The following is a 23,854-nucleotide window of genomic DNA, read 5'->3' on the forward strand; positions in this document are numbered from 1 at the left end:
TTATACCAGCTAAAAGGCACATCTGACATTGCAGCCTATGCTGGTTCCCCTAACAAAGTAACTCATGTAGGTAACAGATTTTTATGTAGGATCAACCACGTGTGCAACAGGGCTCAGGTTTATTACCACCACAAGATACTCAGGCCCTACAGCAATATTGTAAGGCAGGTGAAAAATCTGGTGCAAAGTCATAACCCAGTATGGACTTGCAGAGATTGGAATGAATTGGACCTGACCAGGCTGAAGATGGTAACGTTTGTGGTAAAAAAGGAAATCCCTGGGCCACAAAAGCAAAAGTCAAGGACCAGCTTTGCACTGCTGGCTTGGCAGGGGAAGGATGGATGAAATAGGAAGAACAAAAACAGGAAAAAAAGGTCCAAGATGTGAAAAACCCTTTGTGTTCTGAGAGGTCCCTGGGCAGAAATCTCAGCTGGAGCACAGGCTGAGAGTGGGATCTCAGGCCTAGTGAGTGGTGCAGACATTGCAAGCACAGATCTACCTTCTGCCTTTCTCTAAGAGCAAGGACGTGTGCTATGAAACTGAAAGATAAAGAACTTACGTAAAAGCCAGGAAAGAAATCATACAGAAAGGAAAATGAAGCTCTTGCTAAGGGCTTGGGCTATGCCAGAAACCTTATCCATGCCATGCTGGGGCAAGACTCAACTTTTTGATGTTTACTCCTGCACTGATCCTATTATCATTGGCCAGATGAAGAGAAGATGGTTCTTCAGTGGTGGTTTGCTCTGGTTCCTGGACAGGAGTCTTGGGTGACTCTGGCAGGACATGTAGGGCAGAGAAGGGTCAGCAAGCTATGGGCTGAGTGCCAAGAATGGGATGGGCAAAGGAAGCTTTCTGCAATGCCAGGACCAAACATTGCAGACACGGTATGGTGGGATGGTAGGAGCTTCCTGCACCTACATCATACACACCAAAATCTGCTCTCTTGTACCAGAGAAGAGAGACTACCCATCAGGTGAACAGCATCTTGACGCTGAGATGCCCCACCTGCCGGTTCCTACTCTGCAGCTAAGGCCCTCTGCATCACCTCCAATTTGGAAGTGACAACAAACATCATCCAAACAGACATTCAAAAGCTGTGGTAGGGAAATGGGGCCTCCACGTTTTTGCTCCCTCATCTTGCCTCACTCCAGCATCTCATCAAAGCAGTGAGAAAAGAGGAGGCAATCTTCTGCTGTGGCCCACAAAAAGTCTTTGCCACCACAGGCTGGGCACTGTGCTGCAAGTCACAGCCTTGCTTCATGGACCAGGGCAGCTGGATTTTCTGTAAACTCAGCGGGAAATGCCTCTAGCGAGATGAGCACAGCCGTGGGGAGCTTGGCTGGGCTGGCCACTTAACTGCTGATTAACCCTGGCTAAGTGCTTTCCGTTCAATCCGCTCATTTCTAATTAGCATCCTAATCCAAATTAGCCACTGCTCCGGAGTGCAGAGAGCAGGGGCCCATATGGCAGCTGGAATTGAAAAAAGGAGGGAGAAGTGGGCAGCAGAGGACCAGGCAGATTCCTGTGGGATCTGAGGCAAGGCAGTTGTGTAGGCTGGGGGGGTGGGAGGGGCATTTGTCCCCAGCACAAGGAGATGGAGGGAGAAAAGGTGAGAAAGCAGCTTTTAAGGGTCCTTCCCCAGCCCTCATGGCTGAGAGGAGGGATTCTGTGGTTGCACCACACACCCAGTGGTCCCAGAGTAGGGGCTGGAACCCACAAAGTTTTCTGGTATTGCTGGGCTGGTCTGACACCCCAGGTTCTCTTCATTGGACAGAAGACAAATATTTGCGTGGCTGAGCTCACAGGTTTGCCAGCTGCACTTAGAAGACATGAGTTTTCTCTTAAAATGGCATTATCCTACACAGCAGGATCCACTGTCACTGTCCTGCAATCAAAGGGACCAGGATGGTTTGCACCTTTGACCCTGCCAGGCAACGGATTGAGAGGGAGCAAACCCACAAAGGACAAGGCACAGAAACCAAAGGAGAGGCAGATTGAAAGTGTGTCCTGGTTTCTGCAAGGATAGAGATAACGTTCTCACTAGCAGCTGGTACTGGGTTCTGTTTTGGATCCAGCATGAGAATAAAGTCAATAACACACTGATGTTTTTAGTTGTTGCCAAGCCATCAAGGACTTTTCAGCTTCTCCTACTGACCTACCAACAGGTAGTGGGGGGCACCCAAGAAGTTGGGAGGGGACACATCCAGGATGGCTGACCCAAACTGGACACAGGGATATCCCAGACCATATGGCATTGTGCTCAGTATATAGCTGGGGGAGCTGGTCAGGAGGCAGGGCAGCTGGGGAACCAGCTGAGCATCAGTTCTGGGTGGTAAGCAACTGTGCTTTCCATTGCTTGTTTTGTATATTCTATTATTATTATTATTACTACTACTACTATTATTATTATCTTCTCTGTCATATTAAACTATCTCAACCCACGAGTTTTTCTTTTTTCTTTTTGATTCTCTCCCCATCCCTCTGAGGGGGTAGCAAGTAAATGAACAGCTGTGTGGCTGTGGCAGCTGCCTGCTGGGTTACACAAGGAGAAGGCCCAAGCTCAGGTGAAGATCAGAGTGAGCTGTGCAAGACACGAGGACTGAGAGCAGTATTCCCAGCTTAGTGTGAAAGCCTGGTCATACCAGCTGATTGACTTCTGTGCCTCATTTGTAAAAAGCCCCCCACACCCATGGGATGAGACTGCTCAGAGAAGAAGGATCAGAAATTTGAAGGGAACTCTTCTAATGCCAAAACAGGACCCTGACTCCATCCTCTCCTCTTGTTCAGACATAGCTACTTCCAGAAGGCAACACTTCTATCAGTGAGCATAAAAAAAAGAGAGAAGGATCCTGTGTGGCACAGATACCACAACATGATCAGCCTTATGTGTGACACCATTTGTGGTGCAGGAGTTTTATAGCTACAGCACATTGCCTCTGCTTAGCTTGGGGTCTCAAGGCACACTGCAACAACTAATGAACAAGGCTTTTTAACATCTCTACGGGCTAGCAATGCTTCTTTCCATATACCTCCTGCATTACAGGTGGGGAAACGTGCACAAAAGTGTAGAGAAACATGTTTAAGGCCACAGCAGGCAGTGCCAACGCTGAAAACAGAACCCAAGTGCTCTGACTCCTAGTCCTTTGGTTTAAAATGAGCCACAGGGAAGCAAAGATCAGGCATTTCTCCAAGCTAGAAGTGGAGGTTTCCAGAATAACCAGGAGATGTTCAGTGTGGTTTGGGACACTGATAGCACAGCACCTCTGGATGGTTATCAGCAAGGCTCAACAGGAGAAACCTGGCAGATCCAGTCAAAAAGAAAACCTTTAAATGACCTGCTGTGTCTCAGAGGCCACGGCAGTGATCCAACTGTTGACCTCAGCTGCATGAAGCAAACCTTCTTGCAGATTCACATTGTCTGCCAGGGATCCTGGCTCAGCACTGCGGTGCAAAGAAAGCTTCCTGTTTAAAAATTAAACAGTGGATTTAAATATTGAACACAGAAGTTGTTCTTTGGATTGTTAGAGGCAAGGTGGAGGTGGCGGGGGAGCTGGTTCCTCAAAGCCTGGAGTTAGCACTGTCTTCACCAAACAGATTTCCTTGGCAGGCTTTGCAGTGGCAGCAGCTCAAAGTGCAGAGATGTTTGCTCCTGGTTACAGACACGTCCCTGCATTCCCAGGGGAGGTACCCTCTGCCATGGCTATTAGCATTTCTTGTTGCTTTGCCTTCTTGAGAAACATAATGGAGGTTTTCGTTTCAAGTCCTTAGGGGGAATCCATCCCTGGCCCTGAAATTCTGGCTGCCAGATGAATGCAAAAAATAATAATCCTATTCTAGCTGCAGACTATGGGTGAATAGCAGATGGAGTGCACTTGAATAAAATTGCCTTTGTCATTTAGCTGTGGTCTGATGACTGAAGCTGGCTTGGAGCATAAGGGACCACGCTCTGAGCCTCAGCTCTGTTGCAGACTTGCTGCGTGACCCACAGGCTATCCCCTTCTCTCTGGAGATCAGTTTCCTCATCTAGAAGATGAAGACAATGAAACCTGTATTGAGACCTCAGAGTACATCTGGATCTAAGAAACGGCGTTTAATAGCCTTTTCTACGGTAAGTTTCTAGAGCATTTATAACCAGTAAAGGAAGAAAGCTGCACAGTACTGTGGCTGGTTGGGTCATGCTGGATTGCCATCTGCTTTAATATCTCCACCTGCAGCAAGGGGATAATATGGCCCAGACAATCCTATCTGCCATCCCGATACAAGGCACTGGTGGCAGTCACCATTTTTAACCTTTGCATCACACACATTTCTGAGGAACGGGCATGGATTTGAGGAATCCAGCTCTAAACACCAGGCTCCTGTCTCATTCCCACACATTTGTACCAGGGCAAGCTCAGATTCCTCTAGACTGTGAGGCGTTACTAGAGACAGGACTCACAAGCACTAGACAATAAGGAACGAGCCAGGCTGATCTACAAAACCCAACATCTGGTACTGATCAACACCCACCACCACCCTTTTCCATGCTCCCAAAGCATTTCAGCACCACACACAGCCAGACTGCAGATCTATGAGAAATAGTGTTGCTTCTCTGGAAGGGCAAGGCACATTGGCCAAGAAAAAAACCCAACAGAAAACAACAAAACCTGTCAATCCCATATGCTTCTTAACAACCCCCATCACCAAGGTTGTGAGGCTACATCTGCTAGAACCAGGGAAACCAAAACATCCACTGCTGGTGAGCTGGACTAACTTGTGGGGCAGCACTGCAGGGTTTAGGTTAGAAAGTGAAGGCTTTATCCAAATTAAATTGCAGGGGAGATGTAAGAAGGACAGAGCGGGTTCCCCAGCACTGGAATTTAGTCATGACATTAAAACAATTGGTTATTCTGAGATCTTCAAGGTAATACCTTAGACCAAGATAATTCTAAGACTGTTTTTTAAAGATAAATTCTGTTTTTTAGAACCAGATTAACTGATTTCTAAGCGTCACAGTCAGTCCTACCGCTAACCTCTAAATACCTGAAATCCTCAATGCCTTTTGTTCACTTCCTCTGCTTTTACTTTGCTGTATAACCCTGGTACCAGGCTCTGTAACCAAGCCACATGCATGCCTGCCCCAATGTCATTAACATCTTATTAGGCCGAGAGAGAAAATGCATGAAGAAATAATTGTATTAAGTGACTCTCAGAGTTTGTAAATTAATCACCATTGTGCATGCCCTTGGATCAGGCTGCCAGAGGCATTAATCATCTAATCTTTGCCTTTCACTCGAGAGCTCTCAATGTTTGCTCCCAGAATTTGGCTGGGCAGCCTAGCGTGAGGATACCTTTACAATCCTGTCCCCACTCTTTTCCCTGGGGCTGATGGTAGCAGGGGAAAGAAGAGGTAGCAGAAGGGGTTCCCACGCTGCTGGGATGAGAAACTGGAAATGGAACTGTGGCCTGGAGACAGAGCTAAGAGCCTCTGGGATGATATTTCACAGGCAGCAGGTCTGAAAGGAAAGGGCACTTCTGAAAGCAACTGTGGCAGGAGCAACTTTAGGCAGTCAATCTCAAGGCATGAACTCACTGGTGAGCCCAGAGGTCTCAAAATCCAGCCCAGGCTAGGTAACTTGTATCGAGGAGAGACCCTAAGTATTGGGTTTACTGCATGAAAATGCAAACCTGGCTGAGTTATCCTCCACCACCGGAAGATTTCATGCAGTTGTTCTGGCCTCAGTCAAGAAATCCCAGATGAGCAGTCTGAAGGCTCAGTTTCCAGAGACCCTCAGGAGATCGGTACAACTGGGACTGAAGTTGCTGTGGCTTTACCAGTGATTTATGTAGTGTAAATGCACGTGGCAAAAGGCCAGATCTTGTCACTTCCTCCCGTGGGCTGGGATGCTTCCCTCCTCCAGCAAGTACTGAGAGACACATTGTAGAGTGGGTCCCTGGCAAATACACTCTGTGTCTCTCAGTGAATCTCCTATCGATAATGTTTAAAGAGGATCAGAAGGTGGGGGAAAGCAAAGCAAAGGGAGTCAGGAGCCACAAAATACCTCTGACTGTATTAGAACCTCCTGCTCTGAGGCAGAGTATGGTTCATCAAACCATCCTGAGACTGGGAACTTGCAAGAGTGAGGGCCTCGTGGCTGTCGTAAGAAGATAACTCCATACCCTGCCTGCTGTTGCCAAATCCTGGCTTTTCTTTCCCTCTGCAACCCAGCAGTGCAGCAGTACCACTTGCTTACACAAACAGAGTAATAGGTAAAAAGGCTGAATGGTGACTCAGCAGCTGGAAACAGGGAGAATGAAACAGCTACTAATGGACCACCAGCAAATAGTCTGCCCATCTCTGCCCAAGAGCTCTGCCTGGGCCTGTATGCAACAGCTGAAGTAAAGGGACTTTGTTTCACCCCCTGAAGATCACTCCACCACTACTTATAGCACACTAGAAATCCTCTTTTATGCTCAATGGGCACCATCACATTCTTGTTAAAGACCATCCTTCTAAGGCACTTGTGTGTTCTGCTCTCCAATTCAATGGGAACTCTGGGTGCTCAACAAGGATGGGCCTGCACCTCAGCAGCAATGGCCAGAAGCTAAATAAGCAAGTAAAGGCTGATGGCACTAGAGGGAAAGAAGAAAGAGACTGCACTCAAGGAGTGTGCAAGAAGAACCAGATCTGAGCTGGATAATGCTCCATACCAGCCTGCAGAGATGTCAAGTGGTATCTTTCCTGGTCAGAAGAGCACGGGGAATATATATCCCTCAAACACAGATATTTTGAAAAACATTTAATAACCTGCTCACTGGGTACAGATTGCTAGTGTTAGGGAGAGGATGGGTTCAAGATCACAGCCCTTCCAGTCTCAGAGATACTGGGTGTGAGTTTGAGGCATATGTCTGATGTGTATCTCCTGGCAATAACTTGAGGTCCAACACATGGAATTACTTACTGGAACCACTGGTTTATGCATTTTCATCCTCTTTTAGGGAGAAAAGATTTGGCAAAGCCATCTGTGTATTCCAACCGTTTGGCTTTCCTGATCTGCTGGAGCACTTGACTAACATGCATTACATTCAAAACATAAATACAAAGGTCTTGTAGCTTACCTGTTGGGTTGGGATAGTTGATTGCTGGAAGAAGAAACAGAAAAACAAGTCAGAACAGCTAGTACTCCCTCAAACTGCAAATGACATTCTAAATCTGAAAATAAAGCAAACACATCAAGAAAGGTCATAGATGCACAAATCTCCTAGCAGCATCCCTGTGAAAGAGCAGTGCTTGGTGTCTGCTTTGGTGATAGGACAAGATGCTGTCTCTGATCCAAGCAGCAACAGACCTTAAGAAAACTCCACCTAAGGGGTGATCCCAGGATTGCACAGGGGAGTCTGTCTGGCAACCCAAGCAGTTTCTTTCTGGAGCATCCACTGGGACAGCACCCACTTAGATACCAAAGCTTGGTATTTAAGAGGGACACCAAAATGGTTTGAAATACTGTGGAAGTTTGAGATAACAGGTATGCTGGGGACACCAGACACATTGGCACTGGGCCCTCAGAGGTCTCTACCTACTGCTCTGCCTCAAGGGCAACGGCCAAAACGTAGCCAAATCTCATAGTGCTGTGCCACCAAAACTCCACAGAGCAGAGAGATCCACCCAAGGATGACAGGAGACAATGTCTATGCTTGCCCACGTCCCTAGGCCTGAGGCTCGGACCTGCTCTTGTAGCCAGGACCGAGGAGGAGACACCTACGTTCCATGTACCGGATGATGCGGGCAGCCATGTCCCCAGCCCCAAAGCTGGTGATGGGTGTCAGGCGAACTTCATAGCTGTGAGGAACTTTCAGGTTGGGCAAGATGTGCTCCAGCAACAGGCCCTTCTCCATTTTCTGCACAGGAATGAAGGTTTGGATGGTGCTTCTCTGAGCCAGCTGTATAGAAAAAAGAACCCACAGTGTTACAGAAGTCCTGAAACTGGAAACCTCCAGGAATCTATCCACCATCTAACACCCTATTCCTCCTCTTCCTATACAGAGAAGTTCACCCGGTTTATCAATAGGATCTTCACGCAGAATTCATTTGAAAGTTCCCACCCCTGGTACAGAACAGTGACAGGAGCCTGAGCTCTCCCTGAAGGAAAGCCTTGGGGTCCTCCTGACTGGGGCCACAACATGAACTACAGGTCCTGGAGCAACTCTGTCTTAAACTGATGTCTCCAGAGGGGAGCAATGAACCCAACTCATCTCCCTTACTGCACCATTAGGTTCTGTGCACACACAGCATGATGTTTTGCCAAGATACCCTTCAGTTCACAACCACTGCTGCAGAGTTCATCCATTTGCTGTCTGAAATCTGTGGCATTTCACTTGATGCCTCACTGAGACCTGTCTACTGCCATGCTTCCTCTGCACCCTTCTGCAGGATCCACCCTTGAATTCAAGCTGATCCACCCTTGAATTCAAACCCACACTGACTCCACAGACCAGAGCAAGAGGTCTAACTGAAATAAGTGTCCTCTGAAGTAACCCACAGGCTCCCTCTTTCTGTGGTGCCCACTGAAGAAAGAGCTGAACCATGCTAGCTGAACCATACCAGCCTGAACATTGTCCAGTCAGCTAAGGCAGCTGGGAAGTTTCAAGAAAACAACGGGAAAAACATCGTTGTCAAAATCACCACCACTAAAAATGATGAATTATGTGTCAGTGAAACTTCCCTGCCAGAGTCATGTTTGCTCACAGGGGAAGGACTGCACCATGATGGTACAATTCTCTGCCTGTTGCTGTACAGCACCTGGATCCCTGTGGCCAGATTTGGTCTTGGCATATGTCGTGGTTTCACCCCGGCTGAGGGCCAAGATCCACGCAGCTGCCTGCTCCTTTAAGGAAAAGAGCAGGTTAAAGGGAAGAGGGAAGGGGGGTGAGAAGTGAGGGAAGGGAAAAAGGAAGAGAAAGGGGCAAATAACCCCCAAATCAAGAAATTAAGAGGCCCGTGGGTTGGGATAAGGATAGTTTACTAAGATAATAGAAAGATACAATGTAACAATACTAACAGAACTTCAAAGCAAAATATATGAAGCTGTTGATACACAATGCAGTTTCTCACCAAACCACACAACTCAGGCCGTGCCACCCAGAGCCGTCCCAGAACCCGACCGTCCCCCAAGAACCGCGCGTCCCGGAGCCGCCCCAGGCCTTCCTCCCGTCAGCCCCCGATATCCTGGGCAGGACGTAATTGGCATGGAATACTCTCTTTGGTCAGTTCGGTCACCTGTCCTGGCTTCGCCCCTCCTTTCTCATGAAGAGCTGAGAAAGTCCTTGACTGTCTGACAGCAACTAGAAACATCAGGGTGTTATCAGCACTACTCCCATTTTACTCTCAAACACAGCATTCATCTGCTGCTACAAATGAAATTAACTCCATCCTGACCAAAACCAGGACAGCATATTATTGGGGATTATGGTCCCAGTAAAAAGACTTTTGGCAGGGCTTTCCATGGCCCAGCATTCACCGTCCCAGCTGCTGACCCTCCCTCTCCCTTTGATATATCCTCTAAGCTGACGGGTTTCATCGCAAAGGCAACTCTTCTGATAGGCAGGCTCAGTGTTCATCATTAACTCCAAAGTTACAGGAGTTGCAGGACACAGGGAGGAGGATTTCCAGCAAATCTGTCAGCGTGGAGAGTGTGGGGAAAGAAGATGGAGCGAGGGCATGGCAGGAGCAAAGGCCATCGGCAAGGCAGGGCAGGGGAGCAATGAAGATGTGGTGCTTGGTAAAAAAGAGGCATATGCAATCCCTCTGTCTGCCTCCAGCCCTAATGTATATAACTGTAAGTTTAAACTCAGAAGCAATGTCTGACACCAGAGAGCTTCACATGACAGTGCCCTGTTAATTTCCAACGTGGCCAGGAGCCACCTCCTTACCAGAGTTTATCTGCTGACAGTTTGGATGGTGCTCCCAAGTGAAGGGGAAGGGCTGGACCAGATCCTGCCATGGTACCGTGCTGGGGCAGGGACTGGCCCCTGGCAATACGTGGCTGCATGTGCTTCTCACAGCAAACAATTTTATACCTGTCTTGTTGATAGTACCTAAAAGAGACCTTTGTACCTAAATAGATTAGGGTGCAAGTAGCTTTAGGAACTGCTTTCTGTACCCTCTTCTCCCGGGCCAGATGGGTCAGAGGGCTGGGAACCACTCTGGTGCCTTCTCCCAGCTCAGTGCCTCCCTGCAAGGCACCTGGGAGCGGTCCCAGCAGGCAGGAGCTGGGCAGCGCCACTGGGAACCAAGCATGAACTTGGCACTGGGATGCTGCCAGGATCGATTCCTATCAACAACACCCCATCTGCACGCACGCAAGCTGGGTGCTGATCCAACTGGCATGCCTGACACTCAGCCTTCCCATCTGCCATCCCTCTGCACTGCTGCTCTGCCAAGCAAGGGCAGAGCTCGCTCCCAGCGGCAGGGACCTCACCTGGGATCATTAGCACCAGACCTCAAATTATCTTGAAGGAAAGGAGGGGTCACAAGCCTGAAGTACGAGGCTGGAATGGTACAGCTCCTGGCATGGGGTGTTTTGGGGCACAGAACTTGACTGGGTGTGGCAGGGAGGGCTGTCAGCAGCTCCTCCCCACAGGCTGCCAGGAGCTGGGGTCGCTGGGGAGGCAGCCAGCAAACAGGAGGGGGTAGAGCCATTTCCCTTGTCTAGACATAACCTTTAGAAGAGAAACAAAATGGAGAGTCAGAGAGAAGCCTGAGGGTGAGATGCAGACAGTGCAAATTCCACCTCAGCTGGGAGTTAGGTGGAATTTGGGTATCTAAAGCCTCTGGGAGCAATGTCAAATCACTTACTCTCCTACATCACCTAATCCAGGACAAACCAAGACATCAGCCTTCAGTCTGGACTGCAAAGCTCTAGATCCCCCAGTTGAGTCTATCCTCAGGGGTGTGTGGGTTTAACCAAATAAATGTCTGCCACCCAGGTTTGTCTGTGAAACAGAAATTTAATCAAGGTACATGTGCCCCCCCATGGGTCACGACTGTCCTGCTTCTCAGGAGAGACCTGGCTCACTTGGTCATAGTAAAGGCAGAGCCTGGGATCAACACATACCTCACCTTGGAACACAGGGGACAAGTTTTTCAAGGGTCTCTTCCCTCTACCAAGTACATCAGATCCAACTCTTCTCTCAGCCTCTGCTCTGTCTATTCAACCTGAGACTTGGACAGACAGAGCAACGGGCTGCCAGCAAGGCTGCCCTCCGTGCACCCTTACTACAGTCCCTACAGGCCTGGCATCCCAACAGAACTGGTCTGGGATGTCTTTGGACAGACTGTCTCTTCTGGGTGAAAAGCATCACGGGCCGGATGTCTCCCCTGGGCTAGCTGCAGCCATCAGGAGGAAGGGCCAGGTGTGCTGCCAGCACAGTTTAAAGGGCATGAAATTAGTGCAAGGGAGAAAAAGGGGAGAGCTCCAGCCAAGCTACTTGCTGTGTGCATGCAGAGCAGGTGCCAGCTTGCAGTCACTAGCACAGGTCCAGCAAACAGAGACATTAAGGCCAAGGCCTGCCCCGCCTCTGCCTACCTAAACAACCTTTGCCTCCCTGATTGCCAGCAGCAGGTCTCTGCAGAGCTGCCCACATCAGTCCAGCAGGAAACCCATCTTTTTAATCCTCTGCTTCAATCACCTGCTGTTGCACTCATTCTTCTGCTCTGTGTGTGCTCTTCTGCCATGCTACCCAGGTATCTTCTTCCCTCCACCCCCTCCTCAGCCTCCTTCCTTCTGATCACGCTGGCCCAGTGCTCCAGCTTAATATTGCTGCGGTGCAGTTAATAAAGCAGAGGCAGGCGCAGAGGACAGTGAAATGCTGGCCACCTTATCAGAGATGCTGAAGCCTCAGTGGAGGATCTCACGCAACAAGCTCATTCATCACCAGGCTCAGGATGCTGCCAGTGGGGCCAGAACAAGAGCACAGCGCAACACACAGCCTCATCTCTGCCTTCACCTCCTTTCACTTCCAATAATCAGAGGGAGGGGGTGGGAAGGGAAAAAACAAACAAACCCACAGTTTCTACCAGCTGGCTGCGAGTATCACAGAGGCTGCAGAGGTTCTTACAGAATGTGTTCCCTAAAAACACCTTACAAAGGGCAAAATCAGCTCCACGCAGGATGTATGCATTCGTATGCACGGTGTGCAACCTGTCCCCTTCCCTGTTGTGTTAGCAACCAAGGGAGAGCAAGCTCACCTGTGCATGTGCACTTATCCATCAAGCCTCCAGGACCTGCAAACTAGGTATGCCCTTTCTCCTTCCTTTCTCCAGCAGGTTCAGTTGGCAGGTTATTATCTGCCCAGTCCCGGTCTTACAATCTGCGCTGGCCTGTGATGCTTACAGAGTACTTGTCCCACCGTGGCCAGCAGAGACAGCTCACAGTCCAGCATTCCACACCAAGAGCCTCAGGGAGAAAAGCAGGACGGCACACTACCCATGTCCCCTGCTTCTATCCCAGCTGGGATGCTGTCAAAGCAGAGGGGTCAAAGTATGACACCGGCACATCCCCACTTTGTGCTTATGCAGGTTATTAAAGAAAAAAAGGATGTTTTTTTCAGATTGAATGATATTTAAGCCAGGTACTTATCAGCCAATAGACATAATAAAGCCAAAGGATATTAATAAACACATCTGTCAACAGTCAACGTTGCAGTCCTGCTCACAACCTCAGCATGGATTCACAAGACCTCGGTAACCTGCCTGTGCTGGGACTTGGTGTGACCTGCATAGCCACGCATGTGGTCTCACAACCAACTGCACATTAAACAGCTGCCTGCTTGTTTGAGGGAGAAATTAGAAAGAAAACGTGTTCCATCAGCAAGCCCCAGGGAATTGTTGCAAACACCAGCAAGAAAAACGAATATTAAAATCACGCACATTCTCCAACAAGTAAAGAAACTTCTCTGTGGGCATCCAGCTTCCCAGCATTGCTACTCACTCCTACCACTCTCTCCCTACTTGTCCTGTTTCCTCAGCAACTTCCCAGCTCAGGGTGTGAGCTCTAGCTCTGCTTTCCAGTATCCCCCTCCAAATCTTTTCCATGTACGCTCACCCTCTCTCCCTTTTTTTTCCAGCCTCATTCTAATTCCTCTGGCTGCTCCTTCCTGCAGCACAGGCAAGGGGAGGCGGCTGCACACACTCCCACTCCGTGCTCCCTGGCTAACCACAGATGTGGGACACTGGGAAAGCTCCCTGCTCCCATCCCCAGCCATGTTGGGCTGTCCGAACGGTGAGGAGACAGCAGACAAAGGCAGGCTGGTGTGGCACAGCAACCTTGCATGCAGGCTCCTTCCCTCTTATGGGCGCTTCCTTGCTCCCTGTACAGGAGCACAACAGACAAATGCTATGTGGCAATGAGTCTCCAGCCTAACCCGGCCCTTCTCTCTCATCTCTGAGAGCCAGGATGTTCTGGATGGCAGATGTGCACAGGACCAGGAGCTGTGGGGAGCCTGGTGGTGCAGGAAAGGAAGCACAGGTATCTCAGAAAGGTCTGAAAAAAGCATGGGGTAAAAACGTGGACAAAATAATCTTCAACTGCCCATGCAGCTGGTGGATTGCACTCTTCAAGCAACCAGCAATCAAGGTGGTCTTCAGAGCTCAGTGCCCTGGCAGCAGTTAGGTGTGAGGGCGTCCTTCTGTCTGTCTTGTGCTCAGGAGAATGGTCAGTCTCAGCCAAGCTGCTGAGTTTCTCACCAGGCATAGGCATTCTTCTTTAGCGTGGTCCAGGGGCCAGGAGAAGGTGACAGCAGCAGAACGGCACTTTTCTTCTGACAGGCAATGCCACTCAGGGTGTTAAAGAGCCTCCCAATTTCACCAGTTCAGTCTGTTTGCCAATGTGAGTCGGACACATTATATATATCTCTGTTCTAGAGTGCTGCAGACATCATCTCATGTCAGATTTCCCCTGTGGCTGTGACTGCCGTGAACTCATCCCAACAAAGTCCAGCTAAGACACAGCTGCTCCCTTCCAAAGGGAGCGTCAAAGACCAGAAACAATCACACCATTGCCCTCCCTGTGATGGGACTGGCAGTGTCTGTGTCCTTAAACCGGTGACAGATAGGAAAGACAGTCCTAAGTACCCCATCTGGGTGACTGGAAGGGGCTAAGCTTTGTTTTGCCACTAATAACAACTTCTAGGATGAACATGGGGCTCTGCAATGCAAAATATTCTCAGCAGGCATGCCTTGCCCTCACTTTCCACCCCAAATGCACCTCCAAGCTACAGGGTGCCTTGCAGAGAGGTAACTTCAAAGTGTTTAGATGCCAATGACTTCAGAAAGAAGAAAGAAAAGGGGAAAGGAGAGAAAGGGGGGAAAGGGGCAAAAGGGGGAAAGGGGAGAGACAGGATTTATGTGTGTCAGAGTTTAGTGTTGAAGACTGAGAGCAAATTATCCAAGGGCTAGACTGATTCTCCATTGCTGGGGAATGAAAAGTCCAGGAGATGAGTTCCAGGAGTAGAAATAAGATCACTGCAAATTCCTTGAGAAAAAAAGGAATGAAAAATGCTCAGAATCAGAGGCAAGAAGGAGGTGGGAACAAGAAATTTTAGGAACCTCTCCTGAACCCGAGGCTCAAATAGTTTTCACAATAATGGAAGAATGTGCCATAAATCTGGCCATTCTCTCCTACTTCTTCCTGCTCACTTTCTGACACACAGCAATGGATTGAGATTCTAGTCCTTAAAGCTGCCTCAGCACCACAGGGCAGAGCAAAGGAAGGTGGTTTGTGTTTCACATTGAACACCACAGATTCGATTCTTGCTCTCTGTATTTTGGCAGAGGGAAAAAACCCCTCTGCACTGGCAGCCCCCTCCTATCCTCCAGAAGTTCAGAGGAGGGAAAAAAGCACAGCCACGTTCAGGGACACAGCAGGGGAAGTATACTCCTGGCTGACACAGCCCAGTCCCTTCTCACCACAGGGACTACACCTCTGCTTATTCATTTTATGAATGTACCACATCCCATCTTAAAAGCCGTTCCCGTTTGGCCTGCCCCTCCCACCAGACGGCTGTTCCAGAGCCTGACCGCCCTAATGTTCTCATTTCCAGACTGAATTTATTCATAAGCAGCTTGCACCCAGTTGATCTTGTGCCAATATTGTCCTTTAGCTTAAATGGCTCTTTTCCCTCCCTGCTGCTTGACCCCCTGACGTTTTTATAGACAGCAATCACAGCACCTCTCAGCCTTTGCTTTGCTAGGCTAAACAAGCTGAGCACTCCGCGCCTCCTCCTGTAGCACAGACTCTCGCTGTCCCTGACAGACTCTATAATGCTTTTCTGCATGATCCAACTTGCCTGAGTTTGGTATCCCAGCCCTGCATCTAGGATGCAGCAGCACTTCACCTCGCCTGGAAGTACTTCAGGCTTCACCTAGAAGTACATCTGCCCTTTCTCACACCTGCATCTTACCAGGATCTCCTCTGAGTCAACTCACTCACCCTTATTGTTCCTCCACTTCAGTGTTTTCCCACTGATGAGCTCCCAGCCTGCAGCAGATTCCTCTGACAGCACTCTCCACATGAGTGACCTTGCATTTGTACCACGGCACTTCATCCCACCTGAACCACTCAAGTAGTTTTCCATCTTTCAGATCTTCCTTACAGTATCCTGAGGTGGCATCGCCTCCCAGCCTGGCGTCAGCTGCACAAAACTTGAGCAGCACAGTCTGAATCAGGGATTCTGATCTGACTGGCTGGGGAAGATGCCTGCCCACTTTGGAGAAGTGATTTGGGTAAAGTTTGGGGAGTGGAGAAGTTTGGTTTGGATGTGAAGACAGTCCCTGTGGTGTTTCTTTATAAACTCTCACCAAACTTCCCGTGCCTGTCAGATTGGATTAAAACATTTTTCTGGGTTAGTACTTCATTATCGCCTTGGATGGAAATGATGTCAAACACTAACAGCATCAATTAAAGAGCTAGGGTAAGTTTAAACTCAGATTTATTTCATTTTCCTTGCTTGATAACCATTACTCATTAGGAGTTCCCAGAGCAAATAATCTCATTGCAAACATCAAGTTGGCATTTGCTGGACAAGCACACCAGTGAACTGAAATTCATGCCTATGTTGTTCAGATCCTGGGGTTAAGCATGCATGGATGGCCAAAGCAAATCTATTATGCAGTCTAAATGAGGAGTCCTGGAAGCTTTTCATCCTAAATTATCTTTATCAGGAGGCTCCTCTTCTGGGCTGAAACATCCCCAGCTCCAAAGAGAGAAACTGTAACCTTCAGTAGCTGCTGGGGACAGCTGGAGTCATGCAAACCAGTGGACAGTCTCTCTCTCTTCCTCTTGTACATGCAATCAGCTGCCCATCCTCATTAGGTGCCAAGAGCAGCGGTTTACAGCTTTCCAGAGAAGCCAAATTGGTGCTGTCATGAATTACTGTAAGTGCTTGTTCCACACTCTTCAATAATGTCTTTCATTAGAGGCTGATCAGAAAGCAATATGTATTTTATTAGCATATGTTCCCCGGTCTAAGACCTAATCTTCACTCAGGCAGGGAGACAGTCAAGTAAAAGCCTTAACTCAGGCAACAGCATGACTGGCAACTCCATGAGCCATGGGCTTACGGGGCACTGCACAGCTGCACATCCCGAGGAGAAGAACCCTGGAGCTGGAGAAAAATAGTGGTAAACTAGCACCTAGAATTTGGTGACAGGTGGGAAAGGCGGGAGTGCCATGTGCTCCGCAGTCTGTGCAAGGAGCCTGTGTTGGTGACACTGTGGGTTGTACTGAGGTAGGCAGGTTACGTGTATGCCTGGCCATGCTTGGTATCTCCCTCCTACAGCCTCACAGCTGTACCTTCGATCCTGAAAGCACGTGCTCCCCTTCTGTTCAGACTGAAAGCTCTATATTGCATCTGCAAGATCCTACCTGTACGTGACTATGCACTGCAGAGCCTGAAATCACCTCTGTCTGCAGCACGGGCACAAGCTGAGTAAGGGACAATATCCCTCCCGTTGCTCCACAGCCCCCTGCTGCAGAAAGCAATGGTTCCAGTCTCTTCTGAACCTCACATCAGAAAATTAGCACCATTCAGTCTCTTACTGGATCCAACTTTAAACCCATCTCTGTCTCAGTGAGCACAGTCTCCTCTTCCATCCATGTCCTTGCACTGGATACAACAGCCTGCAGCCAGACCCATGCACACGTCTAGATGCCATGCTGTCAGCACCTCTGGCTCCGAGAAGAAAGCACGTTGTGGCTCTGCTTAACCCACGTTTGCCCAACTGCAGTCAGGCTGAGCTCTGAGATACTTTGTCTGTTACGTAGTTGTCACTTACCAGTGGTGATGTGCTTCACTAGCAGGAAGGAGTTGCCATCTCCCAGACTTCCAGGCTTCTTTTCCTTGGGTTCTCTACAGACCCTGGCAGAGCCTTCTGCTAAGGCACCTTTACTCTTAGAACCAACACTTAATGAAAGGACAGGACTATTGCTTACTGGAGCAGAAATGGCCTTCGTGTGAGAGTCTGGACTTCCCAGTCTGGGACATGTAATGAAGATATATAGGTGAGCATCATTCCAGAACCTGTAGGTCACCTCTAACTCATCCGTGTTTACAGTCCTGTCTCTGGTAAAGAGGAGGCAGGCAGTGCAGCACACGCAGGGAGAGGCGTAACGGGTCTCACGTTCCTCCACGCTGCCTGCTCTGGCAGCATGAGTGTACGTTTCGTGTCCTTACAGAACACAGCCAAAACATCTATCTCGTGCCTCCTCCTGCCTGTTCGTCACTAGCTAAGGGAGAGGCTACATCTCTCTTCCAAACCCCTTCCCCCATCACACATTTCTCCTCTTATCTCCCAACATGTTCCTGGAAATGAGAGCCAGGAATAAGACTCCAAACCAAAAAAGGAAACAGCAAAGGAAACAAAAGAAAGATGAGGAGGGAGAACAGGGAAGGGGAAGAAGGTCCATGAAGAAAAGGCTCTGAAGCAGCAGGAGGAACATGGGCTGACTGCTGAAAACAACAGCTGAGCAGAGTGAATGGGAGGAAGCTGCATCACAGCTTATTGACAGGGACTCTCAGAAAGACTCAATAACTAGCATGTACCCCTTGAAGCCACCAAAGGAGTGCGGATAAGAGATGCACATAAAGGACTCACTTTTATCTTTGATACCTGGCAAGCATTTTTCATCCTGTGCTCAGCTTTGTAAAACACAAGCCAACAGCCTGCTGGATACGAACAAGCACGATGGTGTGAAAACAACATCTCAAGCCTGCAAGGCTGATACGAGGGGTATATTGGTTGGGGGGAATGTGATTATCTCTTCTCTCACATTCTCCTTAGCCTGAATAAGCACTGAACAGTGGTGTTAAGAGCTAGAGATAGATAAGATTTTGCTACTAGATGTGTTTTAAGATCATATGAGTCTTTCCAGGGAGATTATCTGTACTGCTTTTCTCAGGCACTGTAACTATTGCAAACGGAGCTAAGAGTGGGAAAACGGCTTCTAATTATTCCCTCATACTAGGACAGCGAAACAATATCCCACTTTCTCTCTTGCACAATCAAGTACTTGAATTGCATGAGGAGCAGTTCTTATGAAAAGATTAAGACAAAAATCTCTGCTGCAAGGAACCTTATGAACAGCAAGCCACCTTGTAAAAACTTCAGTTACCCTGTTTTCGGCAGGTTACCCTATGTACTTTTGGATAATCAGAGAAGAGAAATGGTACCATGAGGTGTAACTAACTCCCTGCCGCTCATATTACCCATTTTCCCAACTAAATGATCTGTGGAGCAGGGATAACCGGCTCAGGAAAACTGTGAATCATACTGACAAGTGGTTTGCAAAAAGACGGAATTAGTCAGGGCAATTCATTAGTTAGGCATCGTTTGTTCTCGTAGGCAAAAGGAAGTCTCAATAGTGGCATTAGAAGGTGTTAGGCAAACTTAAGAGGGAAGCCTCATCCCACAGCTCCCAGATAGTTCTTTTGAACTCACCTAACCCACTGGGGCAGGTCAGGCCTGTATTGAGCTTCCCTGGACAGGCCTGTAGGAATCACTCTGATCCTCTGTCTGACAGGGCTAACAACAACTGTGGCTGGGCAGACGCCTCCACCAGCAATGAATGATGGCCAGGAGGAAACTCTTTTCCTTTCCATTGGGTGGGAAATACATGAAATGTGGAAAAAGCTCCTCGTTTCCCATCCCCACCAAACATCCAGCTGTCCTGGATGTCTTCACTTACAGCACAGGTTGAAAAGACCTTGTTCTAGCAGGCCTCTTCAACACATCATACCCCATGACAGATTTCTAGGGATGAAAAGAGATATGTCTCAATGTGCTGTCAGCTGCAGTGACTGATGTCGTGTCCCATTTTTGGGCAGTGAAGAGCCCTCTCTGCTCCCAAATGCCTGTGGCAAAGTTGCTGCTTTACCCCCAGGCCCTACACAGAAGTCTTATTAAGCTTCAAGCACCGCTTGTCTATCAAGTGCTATTGATCAGGCAGCTCTATATCCACCAGCACATGGCTGCCACTCAATCCTGCTGCATGTCCCAAATCTCTCCTCTTCTTGAAGCCTAAAAAGGCAATGTCACCTCTCCTTCTTTTGCCTTCCCTGGCTTTGCATCATGATGGCTGTTCGAATCCTCCACCAAGCACATCTCCTGTTGACACATTGCCTTCTTTCTGCATCCTTTTTCCACCTCCCTCAGGGCTGAATTCTGCAGAGCATCACATATGCCACTAGCACAACCAAAAGCAACTGACTTGAGAGCACAAATGTAATCTGCCTGTTCTCACTGTCTGAACAAAAGTTGAAATAGAAGGAAAAAAAAAAAGAAAAAGAAAAAAAAGAGCATCAGTGGGGGAGAGGTAGAGTGGAAAAAACACCTTTTCCCGCTGCAGCGGATGGCTCAGCAGGTAGGCGGAATTGTGTTGATTTGACGTTGTCCCATACAACAGCAGCCTGTGATCAGACATCAAACTGGCAGCCAAGGTAGGCAAAAAAAAAAAAGGTAGGAATAAAGAGGTTTTCCAGCACATGTGACTTAGAAGCCATTCTACAACAGAAGGTCTGTTTTGAGATTCAGTCCTGGGAACACTGGGAGGCCAAGTCGCTGCAGTCCCCAGTCCCAACACCAGCGAGACAGGACCTGCACAACTCTATGAAGAGAAATAATGAACTGTAAAGGGACACACTACTTGTCACATCCCACAAGAGTTTTGATCTATGCAGCATCTCGCATGCAGCCAGGGCCACCATCTGCTGCTTCATGGGAAGTCACACAAGTCACACGCCCTTCCTCTGTGCAGCCGGCTGGGGATGCGATGCTCTAGCAGGGAGGAGGAAAGGAAAAGTGACTCGCACATCCCTTTTCCATGTGCCTTGTCCATGCCCTGCATTGGGGCATCAAACTGAGCCGTCTGGTTAAACAGCCTCTCAGATACAAGATTTCATATGTGGCACCACAAGCCCTTTCCCTTTTTCCAGGTAACATCAGGTGAGTGCAGCATGGGTCCCGCCCCACTTTACAAACCACAACTCCATCCTTTAAGGTTTTCATCTTCAAGCATGAAAAGGAGCTAGGAGGATAGCCCTGACTGCTTCTTAGCTAAGCTGTCCTAAAACCTCACTATCACCTGCTCAGCTCCTGCAGCATCCCTCAGCTTAAAACCCCACAGCAGCACTAGTGGGGGATGCACAGGATGGGGTCACGGGGGCACGGTGCCCCATAGAACTGTGGGATGAGGGCTATGGACCCAGGCCTGTTGGCAGCCCCGCATCAGGCAGTTGCCTTGGTGATGGCAGCACTGCCCAGACAGCATGCAATCCCCCACGGTCAGCAAAATGTTAGCCTCTTGGTTTGTAGACTGAGCAGTCACCCCGCCTGCCTCGCACAGAGCTGCCTTCTTTCCTAGCCCTCGGGGTCCCCCAGCCCCAGTGCAGAGCCCTCAGGCCACCCCCCGAGGCACTGGCTGCTCAGTTTCTCAAGAAGCTTCACCTGAAGCCAAAGTTGGATCTGCAAAAGAAAAGGGATTTTTTTCCCCCTCCAGGAGCACAGAGCTGGGGGGCTGCCAGGGCCACCACCCACACAAGTACACTGTGACCTGCTCAGGAACACAGCTGTTCTGTGTCCCTAGGCTTTCCTAACCCTGAGGGCCTAATAAACAAGTGGGCTTGTAACATTTAGAGGCAGAGAAAGCAACACTCTGTGTGTGGGCCTGTTTTGTACTCTTCTCCAGGCACTGGTTAAGCTGAAGATGGGTGGAGACAAGGTTTTGGCATAGATGTTCTCTCTCCTGATGAGTGCTGAGCTGGGTAGATCAGCTTGCTCGGGAAGTCTGTTCTACCCTGGCTGCCCAAACTAGCTGTTTATTTTATCACAGGTTTGCTTACAAGCATCCAGCTTCACTAGGCTGGGTCCTTCTCACACATATGGGTTCATCAAGCCACACTGTTACATGAATAGGGGAAGCACAGCAGTGCTTAACAGTTAACAGTGCTTTCAGCTAAACATCTATGTAAAAGACTTAAGGCTGGGGTACTGCTCCTTCATCCTCCCTTTTGAGTAGTACCGCCCCAGTTTGGTGGGAAGGCAGCAAGCACGACATCCCTGCCCTGGCCCACAGGCCCTTGGAGGGGCCTCTGTCCCTGTATGGTAATGAAGCCAAATAGAGAGAGCAGCTGACAGACTTTTGCTGAAGGAGCCTCAGAGGAGAGCAAAAGAACGACTCAGAGGTAGAGATGAAACAATACAGATCCACAGCCCAAGGGCCTCAGCATAAAACTTCTCCTGCTGCGTTGCGATGGCCATCAGTGGAGTTAACCTTCAGCTCTAATCACAATCATTAAATTCCTGCTAACGCCCCTGTCCTATGTCTGTCCACACAGCTCTGTTATCTGTCACCTCCACACACGGTGAGCCTGGCTCCCCACTGCTGCATCTCTCATTAATGCTGCTCTGGCTGGCTGATGAGGCAAGTGGCAGCCCGCTCCAGAGCCCAGATGAGTTTTGTAGACAGCAGGGGATGTTTATCCAACATGGAGGGGATGAAAGTACAAACAAAGAGAGACCATACAATTACTCAGGCAGAGCACAGGGCCAGTCTCATTAAAGACAGTCTCCCTGACAGGAATTAATCTGAAGTGACAACCCAATGAGCTAATTTAGCAAATGGGTCTGGGGCTTGGCCCGATGCAAATTACAGGACTCTGTCTGGCAGGTAGAGCTAAACCTGCTCCAAGGAGGGTAAAGGCATGAAGGTGTTAAGCTGGTCCTGTTCTGGCCCGAGCCTGCGTACCAGGAGGTACGGAGGAGACAGCAGCCTCGGGTCTCCTTGAGGGGCACAACGAAGATTAAACTTCCCTACTGCACCAATACCTTCTTCTTCCTCTTTCTCCTGCAGCCTCAGGTCACAGATGGGTTCCAGCTCATTAAGTGCACAGTAATTCTGCCACTATCCCCTGTAACAGTAACCACCAGGCCAGCTCAGATCTTTCCTCCAGGATGCAACCTGCTTGCAATATTAGATGGCTTTTCATTTCTCTTTAATGTTAGAGCAGAGCTCTGGGAGGGGATAAAATACACAGAGAAGAAACAAGCAACTTAAAAGGCTTTTTATTTTTTAAGCAAAGATCAGGTTTGGGGAGGCTGATTTGAATCCCCAAGGAATGAAAAACATTTTCAGCTGGAGTGCAGTGTGTAAGTGGAAGAAGAAAATCCTCACCAACTATCCCAGAAGCCTTGTGGCACCTGCCTACAGCCAAACCACTCAAGGCTGCAAACTCTGGCTAAGGTGAAGTAAGGTGGTTAGCATTTGGATCAGTTCTCTTGGAGCAAGAAAGGACAAACCTCCCAAGCCATCAAGGACAATGTCTGTGAGGTCCCTGGGAGCCCCTCAGTGGGGATGATTTCCCCTCTGAATTGCCATTAAGCCACTACCTGGCCCACCTGACTGACGCACCCCAGGAAACAGCCTATTTGTCAAGACACAAACCAGAAGCTTTACAAGAAGCTTGGTCCACATTGCTATCGTATGTGCTTTGCCTGGGTCAGTGGCTCCAAGCTGTCAGGCTGTTTATTTGGTTTTAATTGAAGGTTAATTCTTACTCTACTGGAACTGGTACGTCTGCTGTGCTGCTCAGCCTGCTCCTCAGTGTTGGGAACAACCCGCTCCTACTGAAACACACTTGCCCGCCTTGCTGGGAGCCTCCATGCATCACTCAGGAAACCAAATTCCCTTAGACTGCTTGCAACCCCCTCCTGGGAATGCCCAACCAGCCCTTGGAAAGCTGTTGAACAGGAAGAGTTGGAGGAGCCACAGCACCAGCCAAATAATAAACAGCACTTTGACTCTCACCCAGCCCCATTTTCAGCAGCTGCAGCAAGAAAATTTTATCCAAGGGTTCCCAGGTGCCTTGCAAAGCATCCTGCTATTTAGGGATCTTCATATGACATATGCCAAGGGCTCTTCAAGCAAACTTGGGAGAGCAAAATGAAAACCAGCACAGCATTTTATATCCGGCGGGCATCCCAGCTGACTGCCTTTTGGATTCCAGCTCAGCAACAGTTAATATCTTCCAGACAGCCCCTCATCACCCTGAGACCACATGCTGCTCCCACTGCTGTTCTGCTCATCCTTAAGATGCTGAAGAGCACCTGTCACCGACCACTGAGGCTGGGGAGCTCCCAGAGCTGGAGGAGAAGGTGAGCCGGCTGGCTGGGTAAGCTTTCATCAGCTTGGTGCTGGCAATAAATCAGTCGCGACTGGCTGCATGTAAGGCCTGTTTTATCTGAGGGAGAATATTCCATTTCAATCCTAGCTCTCTAGGAGGATTTCTGAGCTGCCACAGCCAGAGCCTGGAAGCCAGTGTACCC

At 49.0% G+C, this 23,854-nt stretch overlaps 1 protein-coding gene across 1 annotated transcript in view; it reads right to left on the bottom strand.

Annotated features, from left to right (window-relative positions):
• Window positions 1-23,854, bottom strand: part of MDGA1 (MAM domain containing glycosylphosphatidylinositol anchor 1) — a gene marked incomplete at both ends in the record, with an annotated part of 139,119 nt that overhangs the window by 20,991 nt on the left and 94,274 nt on the right. Inside the window, 2 exons of the mRNA XM_084261932.1 lie at window positions 7,099-7,122; window positions 7,743-7,920. Of these exons, the coding sequence (XP_084118058.1) occupies window positions 7,099-7,122; window positions 7,743-7,920 (202 nt within the window). The remainder of the gene's footprint in view (window positions 1-7,098; window positions 7,123-7,742; window positions 7,921-23,854) is intronic.

The sequence above is a fragment of the Gallinula chloropus genome, assembly GCF_964237585.1.
Source record: "Gallinula chloropus genome assembly, chromosome: 3".
Classification (NCBI taxonomy): Eukaryota; Metazoa; Chordata; class Aves; order Gruiformes; family Rallidae; genus Gallinula; species Gallinula chloropus.